Raw genomic sequence first — 18,255 nt, 5'->3', positions numbered from 1 at the left:
TATTTTCTGTCTGTGATCTGGGTCATCAGAAGGCATCTTCTTGGCTTGGGGCCACAGCCCCCTACTCTCCAGCTTTTATCCCACTGGGAGGTAGGGGGAAGGGGAAGAATGTTCCTGAGCCAGGGCTGAGGAGGAAAAGAGGAAATGAAGAAAATGTATCTGCTCTCCCCCAGGGCTACTGATGAGTAGAAGCTGGTAGGAAGATTAAAGAAGAGATGACCAAAAGTGTTTTGTTCTGCCCAGAGGAGCCAAAGGGGTTTAAGCCATGTCTCTTGCTCATTATTAACTCAAAACCCAGGGGGAGAAAGGGAAAAGGGTTGCTAGACAGAAGGAAGCCAAGCAAAGCCAAACTTAGAAATACAGGGGTCACTAGCCCCAGTCAAAAAGGCTTCCCTGATCCATCTTCTCAGGCTAAATGTCTACAGTATGAGTTCAGGATTCACCACTATCCCCTGCCCCAACTCAGTGAGGACAGACTCAGGAAAAACTGTGCTGCTCTTTATTGGTCATCCAGAGGTGGCTCAGCAGGTGAGCATGGCCAAGTCTGGCTCTGATAAGGCAAAGGTAGATTTGTCTTTTCCTGCCCTCCAGACTGTTGACTTCATCCTGGACTCAAGGCACTCATATTTTCCCAGGATCCTCCTTCAGAGTGACTGTCCTGTTGAAGACAAGCTAGAGAGGGAAAGAAAAGCACATTTAGGCCACATACACAGTGCACAAAGGGTTTTCCAGTCCCTTTAGGTCAAATTTAGATTGGTCAAACATGAAGTCCCAGGAAGTGAGCATTCCCTTCTAGGCCTCAAAAGTCTGGCCTCATTATGAAGTACTTCAATGTAACAAATTCAATACTACTTAGATTGCCTATAGTCCTGCGTATTCAGTAACATTACCTCCCCTCAAAAAACCTGTGCTGCATGTCAAGGGACCTGGACTCTAAGGGGTTCTGTGAGCTTAGGCAAATTACTTCATTTCTCTGGGCCTTGGCTCCCTGATGTGTAAAACGGGGAAAACGCCACCTGTCCTACCTACCTCTGAGGGCTGCTGTAAAAATTTAACAAGACCTTATACTTGTATGAGGCTTTATCATCTCCAAAACACTATTCCAGACATTACCTCATAAGAGCCACAAAACAATCCTGTGAGTTATACTCATGACTAATAAGCAGAACTCCATCAAAACCCAACTGTGATCCCTCCTCATGCTGTGGAAGGGACATTCCAGTCAGTCTTGACCGCAAACTCTGAAAGACCCTACCAAACTGGAAAGGCTTCAAATAGAGACCTAGCAATAACTGGGAGCATGCTCTAAACTGGCCTAGTTCAAACTGCAGAAGTTTAGCAACAGAGGGCTGGGCACCAGGGGATGAATTTGAGTCACAGGTCCTTGAGAAAATGTCTATAACAATCGTGGAATGACTAAGATGTGTCAGAGGAAGGCACCCTAAATGATCAAATCGTACTGATTTACATATAGATAGAGGAAAATGGGTTTGCCCAAAGTCAGTGTGTCAGAATAGGGCCTAGAATGCAAGTTGACCGACAGCCAAGTTCCTTCCTCTTGTTGACATGGAAGAGAAGATTTTCATGTGGCATTACATTTCTCCTGAAAACATAATGAATTTGTGTTTGATCCCCAACCCTGACATTATAATGATGTGCTGATATTTCCTAAACTTCAGGTGAGGGAAAAAGGGAAAGACAAGTGCCCTTGAGACCAAGTGCCCTGGGGCTAAGTTAAGCAGGGGGCAGGGGGCAGGGGGCAGGGAGGAGAGAGAGGGGGAATCCTGACTGACCTTTCTTTCCGTACTGTCTGGATCCACAGAGAAGTAGCCCAGGCGTTCAAACTGGAACTTATCAAAGGGTTTTGCATTACTGACTGAAAGATCCACCAAGGCATCTTCAATCACATTCAGAGAGTCCTGTAGGACATACATGCGTTAAACCATTTTGTGTAGGGGTGCAGGCTTTAGAGAAGTGGGGGTGGGCTCATCCCACAGACACTACTCTCTGGACTATACAGAAGCCACCTCTAGTCCCTCTATTCATAGCCCTTTCCTAGGAGGGAAAAACACCCAAGACCTATTGACCACTTCCCCCAGTGTAGACTCACAGAGTTCAAGTCACTTAAGAATCCACCAGGGGCTTCAGAAGGATCCTCAGGGTTCTTGTGGTGGAATCTGCAATGACACACACCTTGTGAGGTTCCATGGTTACTGGTCAGAACCTACCGCTCCCTGATAACTTCCCAACAACTGATAAGTGAATTCTCTAAGGCTAACCCTAGATCCAAAATAAGTTAATCCTTCCCCAGTCCCTGATCCCCAGACTCACAGCCTCTCATAGATTCGGACCTCACACTGCAAGGGCTCAGACACCCAGTGTATAAAAGCTTTGGGCTTCTCAGAAGCATCTGACTTCCTGCAGGTCACTTCCAGCTCAGCCACTTGGCCACTGGCATTCTTTAAGAAAAAAAGAAAGAGATTAACCCACTGAGTTCCCTGGGATGGATGTTCTTTAGTGCCTGGTTTCCAAACCTTCTAGGACCTGTGGGGCTTCTGACTACCAGAAGTACTTCTCTGGCCAACCTGTTGACAAGGATTCCCCTATGTTGAGATGGAAACCTTCTACTGGGGAGAAGGGGGTGAATGAACAGCAATGCTGGGGGGCTCTATCCTTAACTCCAAGGCACTTGAAACAATGTAGGAAAATCAGTAGTTACTGCCAACAGAAAAGGCAGGCCTAATTCTAGGCATCATCTGTCCTGGGAGGTGGACACCTCTCACCTTGATAATATTCTGTACATCGATAACATAACCAGCATGTCTCAGGCCTACTGGCTGGCCTGGTGCAAGACGTTTGTAACCCTTTTCTGGCTCCTGCAAAGAAAGCTATGTCAACACCAAGGAAAAAAGAGTTTCTAGTAGCTTTCTTAATGCTCCATTCTTGCCTCAACAGAACCCAGTCTCTAGAGTGTAGCTAAGGTCAAGGAGCTGGGACATAAAATGACTCTGGCAAAGGCACAAGCAAGGTAACTGCTTGTTAGAAGGTCTGAAGACAGCCTAGAAGTTACCAAAATGGGAAGGTACTAAAATTCCTTTTTTTGTCTTTTTGAAGGGGAAGGCAGAGTAATTGGGGTTAAGTGACTTACCCAAGGTCACAGTAAGTATTAAGTGTCTGAGGCCAGAGTTAAAATCAGGTCCTCCTGATTCCAGGGCCAGTGCTCTATTCACCGTGCCACCCAGCTACCCCATTCTTTTGGTCCCATTATCATGGTCCCAGCCACAAAGCTTAGTCTGGATAAGAGATAGATAAAGTGGCCAAAGCCTTTTTTCCCCGTCCTATCCCTTCTCCCCTAGGTGAATCATGAATAAGTAGAGACCCAAGTCAAGAAGCCACACCCCCTCCTAACCTCTTTAAAGTCTGTGTTCTCAATGTAGATTGTGGATGAAAAGGGGACCCGGTGAAAGCCTTTCGTCTCATTAGATGGAAAGTTGGGTACGCTGACTTCAACTGCCTGTGTCATAGAGGAAAACACAGAGGATCACATGATTTAAGGCTGGAAGGAACCTTAACAATTATCTGATCAAACCAACTTGTTTCATAGGTAATCAAGCAGAGCCTTAATTTCCAGAGACATATAATTTGTACAAGGTCACAAGTAGTAGAACTGGAATTTGAGCTTAGAACTTCCAAATCAGGGGGCTTTTATACTGTTTCTCATCCACAATCTTCCCCCAGAGTAGGAACGGCAAAACACATATAAGTACATGAATGAAAATCACCACCAGACAGAAGGGCAGAGGATTATGGGACAAGGAGACAGACTAGATAAAGTTGCATTCCAGGAAACCCCAGTAGGACTTGTCTCTAGCGCCATTTCCAAAGTCACTCTGCTGCCTGCCCTTAACCTTGTTCTCTGGGAAGTTGGTAATGGTGACCCTGAGTGGCTTGAGTACAGCCATGGCCCTGGGGGCCCCATCATTCAGTACTTCTCGAACACAGGCTTCTAGCAAATGAGGCTCCATCGTTGTCTGAGCAACAGTCACACCCACCTGCCAGAAAGAGCCAGAAAGAGGCAAGTCAGTGCCGATCAGGCCCAGACTGTGGACTTCAAGTCACACAGAGGCTACCTGGTCCAGGGTATGTGGGACCCCAGCCATTCCCACACTTACCCGGGCACAGAAGTTGTTGATTGCCTCAGGAGGGAAGCCTCGACGACGGAGCGCTGTGAGAGTGAAGAGCCGAGGATCATCCCAGTCCCTGCAACATGGGAAGAATGAGTATCTGCCTGGGACGTGGCTCTTACACCCACTGCCCTGAATAGTGCACATGTCACCAAAGACCCTCAAAAACCACGGGATTCACAGGGTTTTAGGTTTGGAACTGACTTTCATGGACTATTTTAAGGTGTACAGAGTTGTAGGGACTTCACCTCCATCAGTCCTCATCCCCTCTGTGAGGTAAGGATCCCAGGCATGACACCCCTATTTTACAAATGGAGTAAAGGCTCAGTTTCTATTCCTGTGGTTTTCCTATGGTCACACATAAGAATGAATTACTCCAAGTCAAGCTGTCTCTGGCCTATGCCGTGCAGCCTCATAAGGGAGTTCCTCTTAACTGTGATGATATTAATAATTGATGACATTATTAGTATATTAATTTCAATAGGCCTTTAATGTTTACAAAGGGTTTTCCACACAAGAACCTATGAGGCAAAAAGGAGTATCCCCAGATGCTAAGAAAATAAGACCAGTAAAGTAACTTGCCGACAGTTTTCTGACCCCAAATCAAGAACTTTTTCTACTAAAGTACAACAGATTTTCAGAGAGCAAACAGGTCATTCTGAAAAGGACTTCTAGTCCAAATGTCTCAATTTACAGGGGAAGAAATTGAGGTCAGGGAGACTGAAGTCACTTTTCCACAGTCACACAGAGTAGAGAGCCAGGATTTGAACCCAGGTCTTCCGATTCCCAATGCAGGACCCTCCCCAATGGCCCACTGACTATAGGACCTGAGACTAGAAGCAGCTCATGGAAAACTGGTATGTTCAGGAGGCAGTGCCCAGTCTAGGCACAGATCCATCTGATCTGTCCTGATAGGGAAGTAAAACCCTCCAAGCAGAGGACAGTAGAATTCATTCCACAATCAGTATTCCATCAGCAGTAAAAGACAGGCCCTAGCTATCAATGTACTCTTCCCTTCTGGACACCAAATCAGCTGGAGTCCAACCTTAGCATATAATTTTGTAGATGAGGAAATTGGCCCAGAGAAAGGAATTTGTTTAAGATTACAGCCAAGATCCGTACTAAGGTCTTCTGATTCAAAATCCAGTATTCTTTCCTCTGACATTTTAAAGAATGGGGTGGGGGATCTAAGCCCCTCCCCACCAGCCATGCCTTTTCAGAAGGACCACAAATCTACCACTCACTCTAGCAGGACTCTCACCTGACTGCACCAGCCTCCACCAACTGAATGATCTTCCTCTTGGACACAACTGTGTAGTGCAGATTGAGGCGTCCATACTCCCACTGAACTGGGCAGTATACATTGAGGGCATTGCAGAGCCAGAAGTAGGAGGATCGCCTAAGGACAACAGGCACTCCGGAATGGCCCCTCACACAATTGGTTGGGCTACACTGCTGATCACAGCTTGGGCTTCCACAGAACCCCCCCCCCCCCCCAATCAGATTCTTTTCCACATCTGTCCCCCAAACACTCTCCCGAACTGCCATGGGGAAGAGAGAGATAAGGGTTACAGATGTCCCCTCCCTCTTTGTGTCTCCCTTGCCTATGTACTCACCGGGCCTGGAACTCTTTGGTGCAAAGAGAGTGGGTAATGTGCTCAATGGAGTCACAGAGACAGTGTGTGTAGTCATATGTGGGGTAGATGCACCTACCATAAGAGACAGAGGCCAGAAGCCTGTGAGTCACTGACAGCACCTAACTCTCCCCCATGTCACTGCAGGGCTTTGTCCCCCAGCTTGCTCCTAGAGGTCAACCTTGGCCTTAACCCCAGGGCGGCTACACCCACCACTTATCACCAGTTCGATGATGAGGCGTATATTTGATTCGATAGGCCACTGGGTCCATCTTTCCATCCTCCATAACCAATTTCATCCTCAGTGTGGCCTCTCCTTCAGCAAACTTCCCCTTCTTCATTCCCTGAGGAAAGACAGACTTCCAGAGTCAGGCCCTGGGCAAGTCTCCCTACAGGATTAGGATCAAAGGTCAGCTCACCTCAAAAAGCAATAAAGACTCTTCAACTGGCCGATCCCGCCAAGGGGAGGGTGGAGGATTGTGGCCTTTAATCTCTTCTATGTGCTGGTGGCAGACATAGGCATGACCTCTGCATGGGTAGAAGGAATATCACCTTCAAGTGGTGGCAAGCAAACAACAGATGCCTATCTGTTCTGCTAACAAAAGCACTAGGCCCAGTGCCAACTATCCCAGAACGAGATGAATTCCCATCCCTCTCTAGCCCGCACCCTCACCCAAGGAGACCTCTGGCTTTTACCTTCCGATGAGCTCGACAGCCCAGGCATAGAGCTGGTCAAAGTAGTCTGAGGCATGAGTCACCTTGTAGGGCTTGTAACCTGCAAAGCCAGGGGCCCCGCCAGTCAGTGTGTGAGCCCGCCACTGGTCAAGCCCACTTAGCTGCCCTCCTCATCCTCTGCCCATTCTGGCCCTAGACTCCATACCCAGCCATTCTACCATGTCCCGGATGCCAGTGAAATATTTCTCTTCCTCCTTCTCAGGATTTGTGTCGTCATAGCGCAGAAAGCAGATTCCATAGTTGGCCTACAGAAACCAGACATCAGACACCCCGTATTGGATGGCTGTAGCCTCACTAAAATCATGTCCTTTTGTCTACTTATAGATTTGAAGCCTCAGAGAGGAAAACTTTTTTTTTTTGCTTTTTTGGAGGGCAATTAGGGTTAAGTGACTTGCCCAAGGTCACGCAGCTAGTTTTTGTGTTAAGTGTCTGAGGTCACATTTGAACTCAGGTCCTCCTGACTCCAGGGCCAGTGCCCTGTCACTGTGCCACCTAGCCACCCCGAGGAAAAAATTCAAAAAAGAAATTTGGAGTTTTTTTCTAAATGCATTAACCACAATAATTTTACAAGCAAAACCCCAAGTTATCCAGGCTATATAAGTTTATGTCGTAAGTTAACAGTGTGATTTCAGATGTGTAAAAGAGGCTTTAAAAACCAAAGCACATTATGGACCAATGATCATCAAGTCTGTTCCATAGATGTCAGTGGAGTGGAACAGATCACTACAAGAGAAGTTTCCAATTCCCTGGGGAATCCCTGGCCAGCTATGCACCAAGGAGAGCAGACTGTGTCCAGAAGGAGACTGGAGGGGGGGAAGAAGCTACTCACTTTGGGCAGTGTGACCCTTATACCCCTCTGGTCACTATAGGATTAACAACATCAAGCATTCCATCTCTAAAAGGTTCCAAAGAGTCACTATGCCGCAGGTGGGTCACATTACACCTTCCAGGGCCAGCTGCCATGGAGGAAACACCCTGTACCTGGTTACCCTGAGGTCAAGCTATTTCCCAGAGTCAGAGAGTAAGTGGCTATGCCAGAGTTACCATAGGTTAACTGCTCCCTAGGTTCATCGAAGCATAAAGTTTAAAGCTGGAAGGTCCTTAAAGGTCGTCTAGTCTAAGAGTCATAATTTTCAGATGAGGAAACTAGACCCAAAGATGTTACCAGATATCCAGGTCATCCTGTCCCTAGTTACCACAGGTTCCCATTTCTCCTGGCCACCTGCCAGATTCTGTCAAAATGTTACTCCCAAAGACTAGCAGAATCATCAAAGGGCCAGTATGTCTTTGGGTCACTACTGGTTCATAAAGCTCCCCACAATAACAGTAGGAAATAAGACTCCTTTCTATCCCCCTGGGAAGCAACATGATACAGTGAAATGAACACCAGCTTTAGAGTCAAAGGACTTGGGTTCAAATCCTACCATGTCTATTCAGTACTTGTGTGACTATAAGCAAGTCACTTAAACTCTGTGGGTACCAGTTTCTTCTCCTATAAAATGAGGGGGTTGTATTACATGGCCTCTGAAGCACCTTCCAGCTCAAGATCTATGAACCTATGACCCTCAGATACTGAGAATAAGGGGACAGTCCTCTACCTTTGGCTCAGGATGGATACCTACCTTGGCATAGCCAAAGTTGAAGTTGATGGCCTTGGCGTGTCCAATATGCAAAATGCCGTTGGGTTCTGGTGGGAATCGTGTTCGTACCTGGGGAAGGAAAGAAATGAAATGGGAGTCCTAAAGTCACAACTGAGCTCAATGACAGTTCCTCAATCTTTTCTCCATGGCCACAGAAATCTAAGCCCCAGTAGAAACCCTGGGCAGGCCCATGAACTCCCTCATTCCCTTCCCAGCCCAGAGGTCACTATAGCCATTTTCACCCACCAGGACCCTGACCCTTGGCCTTGATTCTCAGAACAAGAGAAGACAACCTGTTGTCCAATCCTCCCACCATCCCCCACCACCAAAGGAAGGAGGCCCCTGTACCTGTCCCCCAGTGATTTCCATGTGCTGCTGCAACAGAGGCATGGTGTTGGGTGTGACCACATAGCCAGGGGTTTTGTAGTTTTCACCTGCAAGGGTCAGATGACAAAGGAGGTTCCTTAGAAGAGGGTGGCAGGAAAGGATGGCGCATTCCTTAGGACTGGGGCCTATACCACTCATTGTCAAGGTGGCAAGAGAAGGAGATGAGCCTGGATGAGGCTCCTTGTCAGAGCTGGCTTCAACACCCAAGAGGAGAATGACAACGGGAACCACTACTTCCTGGGGACTGATCCTGAACCCTCCCCAGGCTCACAGGGGATTGATAGGTGCTTTGGTCAGATGCTTTAGGGTCAAGGATCACATGATGCTTCACCAAAAAGAAATGTGAACTCCACCTACTCTCCCCACCTCCCAGAAAGAGGGGGTGCCTTGGTCCTCTGCCCCAGCCTCCGGCTAAACCACTCATTCACTCACCTGGTTTGTGGAACCTGAGTGCTTCTCCCCTGAGCTGTTCCATCAGAGACAGAGATGTTAAACGTTCCTCACCTAGAGAAGTCAGAATATGCTGTAGTAACCTCTAGAGAGAGCACCAGATCCCACTAAGCTTTGAAGCAGCCCCAGGAGCCCAGTGGCTGACTCTGAACTCCAGCAAGAAAAGAATGAATCTTAAAAAACCTGAACTCAAATAAAAAAAAGATCTGGTGTCTGTAGGGACAGCTTCAGTGCACAGACCAGCAGACGTGGTTGTTGTTGGGTCTTGGTTTTTGAAGAGGACTGATGACATCAAGGGTGATGTCTTGACTTCTGAGTGAAATTGGTTAAAGTGAGGCAGAGTTGCACAAAGTCAGCAGGTCACTTTCTCTTCAGTCATCAAAGTCCAGCAACAAGACAAAAATCAAGATGACTAGTGGTGGCCTGGGATGCAGCGGGGCTTCCATGTCTGACTGAGCTCTAAGCACACCACAGAGCCTGCTTCAGTCACCTCTGTGGTCATCAGAACAAACCGTTCTCATCTGGGTTTGAGGCCTATCAGTCACTCTCAACATCCCTTCTGCTGAGACAATTTTACTGGGGTGTGGCTGTTGTACAGGCTACAGCTTCTCGGAGACACAGGTGAGAGCTGGGTGGCAAGTAGACACTAAGGATGGATGAGCAGCCCTGCCCTCACACCAGAGGGACTAGTCCTGCCTGAATACCCCATACACCCCCCCCCCCAGTGAAGTAAGGGTGAAGGGAACCTTTCTCAGAGACAACCATCCCAGCATCCAGACCAAACGTGGGTGAGAAAGGCCAAGAGAAAAAAACCCATCAGATTAAACTCCCACAGGGAGAGAGCTTTTTGGCAAGAGCTGTCCCAGGGGCCAGATTACAGGAAGGTGATAAGAATGGTCACAACCATGCAACATGGAGCTCCAAAGGATAGTTCAGTAGGAGCCAGCCTCCATTACTGCTTCCAGTCCTGAGATCAGCAAAGGACCCTGGGGATCTCATGAGCCACAGCCTGGGAATTCTGGCCACAGGTACCAGAGCAGGATAGGTGCAAGAACTTCTATCAGAGCATCAAAACCATCCACCTCTAAAGTGAGACTAAAATCAATCCACAAAAGCATCATTTGCCAGGGGAGAGGGCAGGGTGGTGCTGGGGCTGTCTGAGAACCATATCCTACATGCCCAGAAACAGTTTCTTTTCTGAGCCTCTGGCCCAGTACCAACCACATGACAAATGGAGGGAGTGGGAAGAGAAAAAGGAGAATCCACAAGGTGCCTCAAGAGGGGTCATAGGGCAGAAACCTATGTCACATAAGTGGATGTGAATATCAAACCAGGAATTAGCTTAATTTATACCATTTGATGCTGAGTTCCTAGATGCCTTCAAGTCTTTCTCCTCATGTCTGGTCTTTGCAGCCTAGAAAACAGAAGCAGCAAACACAGCCTGGCTTGGCTTTCTTTAAGGCACACCACCAAACCTGAACCCACAGCAGCTAGGAAGAAAAGATCTAGCTTCCTCTTCCCTCAACTCATCCCAGAGATGCTGACCCACCAGAGCCCCTCACTACCTTGGGCTTCTTCTCCAAATCAGCCTCTGTCTTTGGACCCAGAAGATGGAGAACCTGAACAAAGATGGGGACAATGAAGTTAAGGCCCGGGTCTGATCCAGGTTCAAACAATTCACACAAACCCTAAGACGGGCAGCAGAAGAAGGACACTATATTGTTCACCCTCCCCCAATGGCTTCCCTTTGTCTGCTGGGTTACTAGTATAGAAAGTGCCCTATCAAGGCCCAAAGGTCATCTTTATGAACATCTACAGATAGCTGAGGAGGCAGTACATCAGTGGAAAGGGCAAAGGACTTCGAGTGAAAGAACTGGGCTTTAAACCCATCTCTACTAGCTACTGCCTCTGTGATTTTAAACAAGTCACTCAATCATTCAGGGTTTCAGTTTCCTTTTCTGTAAAATATAAGGGTTGGGTTGATGATTACACAGTCCACCACAAGACTTAGTGTCTGGCCTTATCACTTCACTGATAACAGAGTCTAACTTAAGTTCTAAACCGGTCACCATAGTTGAATTGTTGACAAACACAAATTCACCTGCATATCCACTTCATTCTTAATGGCCTTGCCATCTGCCCATTTTAATGCTGTCCTAGCCTCACCTGGAAAAGAAGACACCAGAAAGCTGAGGACCAGGGAAAACCTGGTAAGGAAATAACATGGAAACTCAGTCCTACCCCAGGGACTATGAATTATATGATCTGTTTTCCACCATTGTATCAGCATCAGAACCAAACAGAATTCAGGGATGAGGCTGGCCTTTCATCTAGCTCCAGTGTCAAGTCGAAAATAGGTAAAATGCCTATGCTTGGTCTCAGAGCCTACAGAGACCACTCAGCTGCAAGAATCAAGGCCACATGCTCAGTTTTCCACACACACCCCTGCCCCTATCCCATTCCAAAAGACCTAGAGAAAAGCAGACAAAAATAAAAACTTTAGAATTCAATTCAACAAATATTTACTAAGAGCCTCCTACATTCAGAGGCCTTTACAAGCAGCCAGATATGGTGGGAAAAGGGAAAAAAAAACTGAGTCAGAAGACTTAAGTTTGGAAATTCATTCTGCCATATATACTATGATTCTGGGACCTTAGACAAGTCACTGCACCTTAACCTGAACTTCCCCATCAGTATCTGCCAATCTCAAAGGAGTGAGGCTAAAACCAATGAATAGCTCTGAAGATTATCTTGATTAGCCTCATTTTTCCTATTAATTAGGTAGTCAGACATCATTGGACCAGGAGGATCCCATGCTTACCCATTAGCACTCCCATGTTGAAATGATAGCGTTCTTTCAGGAGCTGTTCACGGTGCCGACCAATCACAGCTTCCACCTGCAGGGATACAAGAAAAATATTGAGATTTATATCAGCCGCCCAAGAACAGCTTCTCATCAAGATAGAAAGAGACCAACATGAAATAGGGTCACAGGATCTTAAAGATGAAAAGAACCTTAAGAGATCATCTAGTCCAAACATCTGATTTTAGAAAAGATGATGAGTGAAAGCAGGAGTTAAAGAGATTTGTCCAAGGTCATACGGTTAGTATCAATCAAAGAAGGAGATTCAAGAGCTAAATCCACATCTTCTAACTTCAAAATATTATACTATGTTGTTTTCTCAAACATCGATGGGGGTGGTGGGTAAGGGATGGAATGATGCCCCAAGCTGGCTCAATAATAGTGAAATCAACAATCAAAGCCAATTCTAAAATATCCAGATGCCTTCTGTCCCAGGAAACATGAAGGACTGGTGCACCCCTCTATCCTACCATGCCCAAACAGAATTGCTTCTCCCTAATGTCTGACCCCAACATGTATCCAAGGCCCCAAATTGGGGCTATTCCCAAAATCATCCCTTTCCCTAGGACTCACAGCTTCTTCAATCTGCTCCGGGGTCACTGTGACACCCACACCACACTCCTGCTCAAAGTCTGTGGTGTTGATAGGGTCCAAGGGATGGCTCCGAAGATACTCCAGGGCAGCTGAGGGAAAAATGAGTCAGGATGCAACCAAACAGTCTCATGCACTTAAGAGATCTGAGATAATCTGGGCCATGCTAATGATAGAGTACAAGCAAGTCTGGATACAGGGACAATCTTAACTAGACTGACATCTAACCCAAACTTTAAGTGAGACACAAAGCAACACCAGGAAAAGGGCAGCTCCAAATATTAGCCAGACATCTTCAGCATTCGCTTAAAATGGAGCTGCCAAAAGTATTTAGAATGGCCAAGACTTTGGCTACAAGAAACTGAATTCAGCACCATAATCCCTGGGGAAGGGCAGTCAGTGCTGATTGCTGATCTTGCCTGGGCATTCACTCAATGGTAAAACCTGTTATATTATATCTAAGTAAATGAGTAATTTTAGGAGAAGGTAAAATGACCACAGTCTGGGGACTAAAAGGAATGAGAGGGAAAGGCCCAGTACTTAACAATGACCTACCATGAGTAATGTGCAGCATGGGAATAGTAGTACATTTTACTATATTCATCTTCATAATATATTCTATATGAAAATCAAATTACTTGCTGTCTTCCACATCAACCCACATCTTCCTGCCTCTGTACATTCACAGAGGCCATCGCCTCCTTATATGTCACCTCCTTTTATACTTGTGTACTTGTCCTATCCTCTCCATTAGAATGTACACCCCCAGAAGGCAGGGATTGTGTTCTCCATCGTGGTATACCCAATGCCTTGCACATAGTAGGCACTGAATATTTAACTGAATTGGGAACTAAGAAGGGCCCCCATAACCATCACCGAGCTACAGAAGGTCTAAAGCCATGGCCGGTCCCTGAATGACAGGATAGTCCCTAAAGTCAATAACACAGAGCACAGGGGAAGTGAGGAGATCCAGACACAATCAGAGTTAAGGGGACAGAAGCTCTAGTACTCACCACTGAGCCACAAAACAGTGATGTTAGAGAAACAAAGGCCATCCTAGCACTGCTGTACAAGGACTAAACAGATAGAATATCGCAGACTAAAGACATTGGGGGTAGAAGAGAAGGAATAAAGCATGAGCCAGAGATTAGGACAGGAGTAGCTAAAGTACTATTAGGGTTTAAAGTCCCCAAGGTAAAAGGAATACGGGGAGTGAATGGTTGGGAGAAGAGGAGAGGAATGGGAGCCAATGTGGGCTAAGGAGACATGGGGACAAGTGGAGTGGTCCTAGGAAATTAAAGCAGAACTATGGCTACCAATGAACTACAGGTGTGTGTAGTAAAAGAGAAAGAAAACACTAAGTTTCCAGAATTAGGGGGAAGTAGACAAACCCAACGCTAGATTTTAGGACCATAAGACAGACCAGGTGTGTGGTAACATTAGGGGAAAGAAGATATACTCACCACTGAGCTGTAAGTCCGTGAGGATCTTCTTGTTGGTAACATAGCCCACCAGAAAGGATAACCGTCGGGGATCCTTGAGGCGAGAGGCGACATTGTATAGAAGTATTCCTGTTGACTTGTCAATGCTGGGACCCAAGACTTTCTGAGCCTATCAAAGGAAGTAGACAAAGGATGGGAAGAGGGCAGAGTCCCAAGAACTCAAGCGGGGAAGGCTTGTTACCCACCCCACCCCCCACCTCCAAAGGACATAACACTTAGGAAACATCATGGAAGTGGATTATCAAAACAGATTGGATTTTAAAGCTGTGGCATGTTATTGGGTGCAGGGGGTACATATCTGCAGGATGGTTATGTCTAAGGTGGCTTACCCACAGGGATCATCATCCTGGGGCACATTATAGGTGGAAGGTGTACATTTCCGAGGCTTTAAGATACAGGCAAAGGAGTTATACTTGGGAATGAAAAAAGCCACCACTTCAAAAAAATGTCATTTCCAGGGTAGGCATCAGAGAGGGGGCTAGGGGGTAGTGAACATAATCCTAGGGGCATCTGTGCTTACAAGGTTAGGGACTGTTGATGAGAAATGAAGCACTATTCCAAGGGCTCAATACAGTGGGGAAAAGAAGGGTGATTAAGGTAGTTATCTTAGTACAGATCAGAAGGAGGAGAGATTACTGGGGAAGGTTTGACTCCAGCAAAAGAATTATATTCAATAAACATTAAGCACCTACTATGTGCCAAGTGTTGGGGACAAAAAAAAAGGCTTGCTCTCAAGGAGCTTACAATCTAGTTCTGGAAAAAGGTGGGAAGAGACCTGGATTGGGAGGCCTGAGGACTGGCCTAAACCACACCCCCTCCACCTCTACTCCAGCTTCATGACCTCGGCCAAAACACTTAAGGCCTCTGGGCAGAATGCTGAGGGGGTAGCCTAGATCACCTCCAAGGCCTTCTCTGAGCTCTCAACCTGTCATCCTGGGGCTCATGCTAAGAGAGAACTGAAAGGGGCATGGAGCAGAGAGAGGGCATTATATGGGAGGGAAGAGAGGTTAGGGTTAGAGGGTGTCATGGAGGGGGCAGAGAGTTATGGGAGTCAAAGAAGGCATTATGGGGGAAAGCAGAGTTATGGGGGGCAGAGAGGGTGTTATATGGTGGGAGTCCGAATACCAAACTGTTGCTTGCCTAAAAGACTATTTTATGAAAACTCACATAGGGCAAGGATTCACATGGTGGTCAGAAGAAGCAATACAAGGACATTTTCAAGGTCTCTCTTAAGAACTTTGGAATTGATTATGTGATGTGGAGACCCTGGCACGGGACCCCCTCAGCAGAATGTGCCCTCATCAGAGAAGGTGCTACGCTCTAGGAGCCAAGCAGAAGTGAAGTAGCTCAAAAGAAATGCCAAAGGAACAAATTTAGAGAGAATCCACCCCAAATGTTCTTGTGGACTATCTATCCCTGACCTGTGGTAGAGCATTCTGAGCTGGCATTAGTCTGATCAGCCACAGTGGGGCACACTGAAACTTGACTCTAACACAGTGATGTCACTTTGGTCCTCTACCGACCAAAGGACAACCACCACCAATATGGTGAGGGGCAGACCCGGAGTTATGGGGATCAGAGAGGATATTATGGGGGCCAAAGAGTGCTATTTGGGGGAGTCAGGGAGGGTGTTATAATAGGCAGAGGGCGCGCTACTGTTGGGGCAGAGAGGGGGTTGTGGGGGGGACGACACAGGAGGCAGAAAGGGTCTTATATGCTGGGGGGTGTCAGAAAGGGTGTGATGGTGGGCAGAGAGGGTCTTACAGGAGGAAGAGAGGGATGTTATATGGTGGTGGGTGGGTCTGAAGGAGCACTACTATCCGGAAAGAGAAGGGGTTGTGGTGAGGATGTTAGAGGAGGCAGAAAGGTTGTTATATGTTGCGGGGTTCGGAGGGGGTGCTACTGTCCGGGCAGAGAAGGGATTGTGGGGAGGATGTTAGAGGAGGCAGAGAGGGAGTTATATGCTGGGGGGAGGGGGGTCAGAAAGGGTGCGACTGGTGGGCAGAGGGGGTGCTACTGTTGGGGTAGAGGTGTTGTGGGATGTTATAGGGGGCACAGAGAGTGTCGGGGGGCAGAAAGGGTGTTGGAGGTGCAGAGGAGGTGTTACAGAGGAACCCCTGCAGGGTCAGTGAATTGGGACGAGGGAAGGCACACTTGACCAGCAGGACGCCCGACTCCAGGGAGAGGCTGCGGAGGAGGGGGGTCTCGGTGGGGAAGCAGCCCCGGCAACACTGCGGAGGTGGAAATGGGGTTAATGCAGGGATGGGGAGGAGGAGGGAAGGGGCGAAGACGAGCTCAGGGCGTTATACCGGAGGGAGTGCGTCAATGCTGGGACAGGGGGAGTTCCCGGAGGACCCAAGGCCCGCCCGGGCTCTGCTCACTACCTGCGCCGCGGCCGCCTGGAGCTGCGCGCTCAGCGCCTCGTTCTTCAGCGTCTCCCGCGCCTTATGTTCGCTCAAACCGAGGCCGGTGAAGAGAGACAGGGAATCAGTCGCCATGCTGGAGCCGGTCAGGTCGGGAAAAAGCTTACCCGACTAACCGGTGCCGCCTCCCTCTCTCCCAACCAATAAGAAGGAGGGCAGCCGGGCGATCCGGAGAAGGACCAATGGGCTAGCTCTTCTTGGGGGCGGGGATTGGACGACGCTTGGACGCAATTAAAGGCCCTCAGGCGGAAGAACTGGCTCGACCGCCTTCCTCCGCTTCCGGAGGCGGCCATGTTTGGTGTTGGCGTAGCTGAGGGGCGTGTCAGGATAGGGGTGTCTGGGAGGCTTCCCCTGATGTTCAGAAAGAAGAAAGCGGGTGGTTGTTTGTGGAAAGGCCACCGGGCCTGCGGCTGTCGGGTGCCTGCGTAGTTTCCCCTGGGAACTATATTTGCCAAGAACATGGCGGATGATGAAACCATCCCGGATGTGTGATTGGCAAAGAAACTGCATACGTCTCTCCCCTCGGTGCGCCCATTTCTCAGACCGGTAAAAAATGTGCAGCAATCCATAATTCAGGTGATGGAGTATCTGTAGATCAGAATAGATGCAGAGGAGCCCTGGCAGAAATCTTGGCTATGGGCTACCTTTAAGTCTTTATGATGGGTTCAGAAAAACTGACTATGTGCTGAACTTCTTAAATGGGGTGTTAGAGTTGGGGGCAGCTAGTTCTGGTGCAGTAAATAGAGCACGGAGCCTGCAATCAGGAAGATCCGAGTTCGAATTCGACCTCATGGGTGGCAAGGTGGCACAGTGAATAGAGCATGGCCCTGGAGTCAGGAGGACCTGAGTTCAAATTCGACCTCAGACACTGAATACTTATTAGCACTGTGACCTTGGTCACGTCACTTAACACCAATTGCCCTGCCATCCCCCCTCCAAAAAACAAAACAAAACAAAAATTCGACCTCAGATATTTATTTACTGTGTGATCGATCTTGGGCAAGTCACTTAACTCCTAGCCTCAATTGCTTATCTATAAAATGAACAGGAGGAGGAAATGGCAAACTACTCCAATATCTTTGATGGAGTGATGGGCTCAGGACCCCTGAGCAGAAAGAGGAGGGAGGGGAGTATATGTGCATAGGCGGCACAGTGAGTGTCTAGAGGACTGGGCCTGAAGTCAGGAAGACTTCATTCTGACTTAAGACACTTAGGAGCTGTGTGACCCTAGAAGTCACTTAACCCTATTTGCCTCAGTTTCCTCATTTGTAAAATGAACTGGAGGAGGAAATGGCAAACCACTCCAGTATCTTTGTCAAGAAAACCCCAAATGGGATCATAAAGAATTGGACATAATGACTGAACAAAATGTATATATATTATTTTTAGATCTTCACATATTATACATAAAAATATAATTGTATGTAAATATATACATAGTCGTGTGTACATATATATGTATATATAGAGAATATATATACATATATATGACTTCACAGGTGCGGAAAACATCGGCTGCCCAGCAGTTGTTTAAAAAAATTTTTTTTAAATATTATGGGGTTTTAAATCATTGCAAGATCAGTATGAATCAACAATATAATCATGCCAGGCAAAAAAAGTCAATGTGATCTTAGACTTTTTAAAAAGTTGATCTCTGGGAGAATAGAAATGTTAGTACAACTATCCACTGCCCTCTGTAAGTATCCTGTTTTTTTGGGTGAGAGAAATGATTATTAAATAACTAAATATTGGGGAGATCCAGGATTTTTTTTCCATCCTCATTTGGAGATTAGGTCAAAGCCTAGTTCTCTGAGGGGCAGGGTGGACGATGAGATGAAATCTTGGA

At 47.2% G+C, this 18,255-nt stretch overlaps 1 protein-coding gene across 1 annotated transcript; it reads right to left on the bottom strand.

The window, feature by feature from the left end:
- Positions 1 to 485: 485 nt before the first annotated feature.
- QARS1 (glutaminyl-tRNA synthetase 1) lies at positions 486 to 16,554 on the bottom strand. The gene is made up of 24 exons (XM_069095747.1): positions 16,371 to 16,554; positions 13,948 to 14,095; positions 12,467 to 12,576; positions 11,852 to 11,927; positions 11,132 to 11,196; positions 10,596 to 10,649; positions 10,384 to 10,444; positions 9,013 to 9,084; positions 8,542 to 8,627; positions 8,176 to 8,262; positions 6,699 to 6,798; positions 6,515 to 6,593; positions 6,238 to 6,346; positions 6,032 to 6,162; positions 5,801 to 5,893; positions 5,446 to 5,583; positions 4,173 to 4,260; positions 3,909 to 4,052; positions 3,410 to 3,514; positions 2,784 to 2,876; positions 2,332 to 2,459; positions 2,111 to 2,177; positions 1,794 to 1,919; positions 486 to 672 (listed from the first exon to the last, which is right to left on the bottom strand). Exons 1-24 carry the CDS (start codon positions 16,482 to 16,484, stop codon positions 622 to 624), a joined length of 2,325 nt encoding a protein of 774 aa, XP_068951848.1. The 5' UTR covers positions 16,485 to 16,554; the 3' UTR covers positions 486 to 621.
- Between the last annotated feature and the right edge of the window lie 1,701 nt (positions 16,555 to 18,255).

The sequence above is a fragment of the Petaurus breviceps genome, unplaced genomic scaffold, assembly GCF_028583685.1.
Source record: "Petaurus breviceps papuanus isolate PSGF00001 unplaced genomic scaffold, PetGlider_PUasm1.0 227, whole genome shotgun sequence".
In the NCBI taxonomy this organism is placed as follows: Eukaryota; Metazoa; Chordata; class Mammalia; order Diprotodontia; family Petauridae; genus Petaurus; species Petaurus breviceps.
This window is presented reverse-complemented; position numbering and strand designations above follow the sequence as displayed.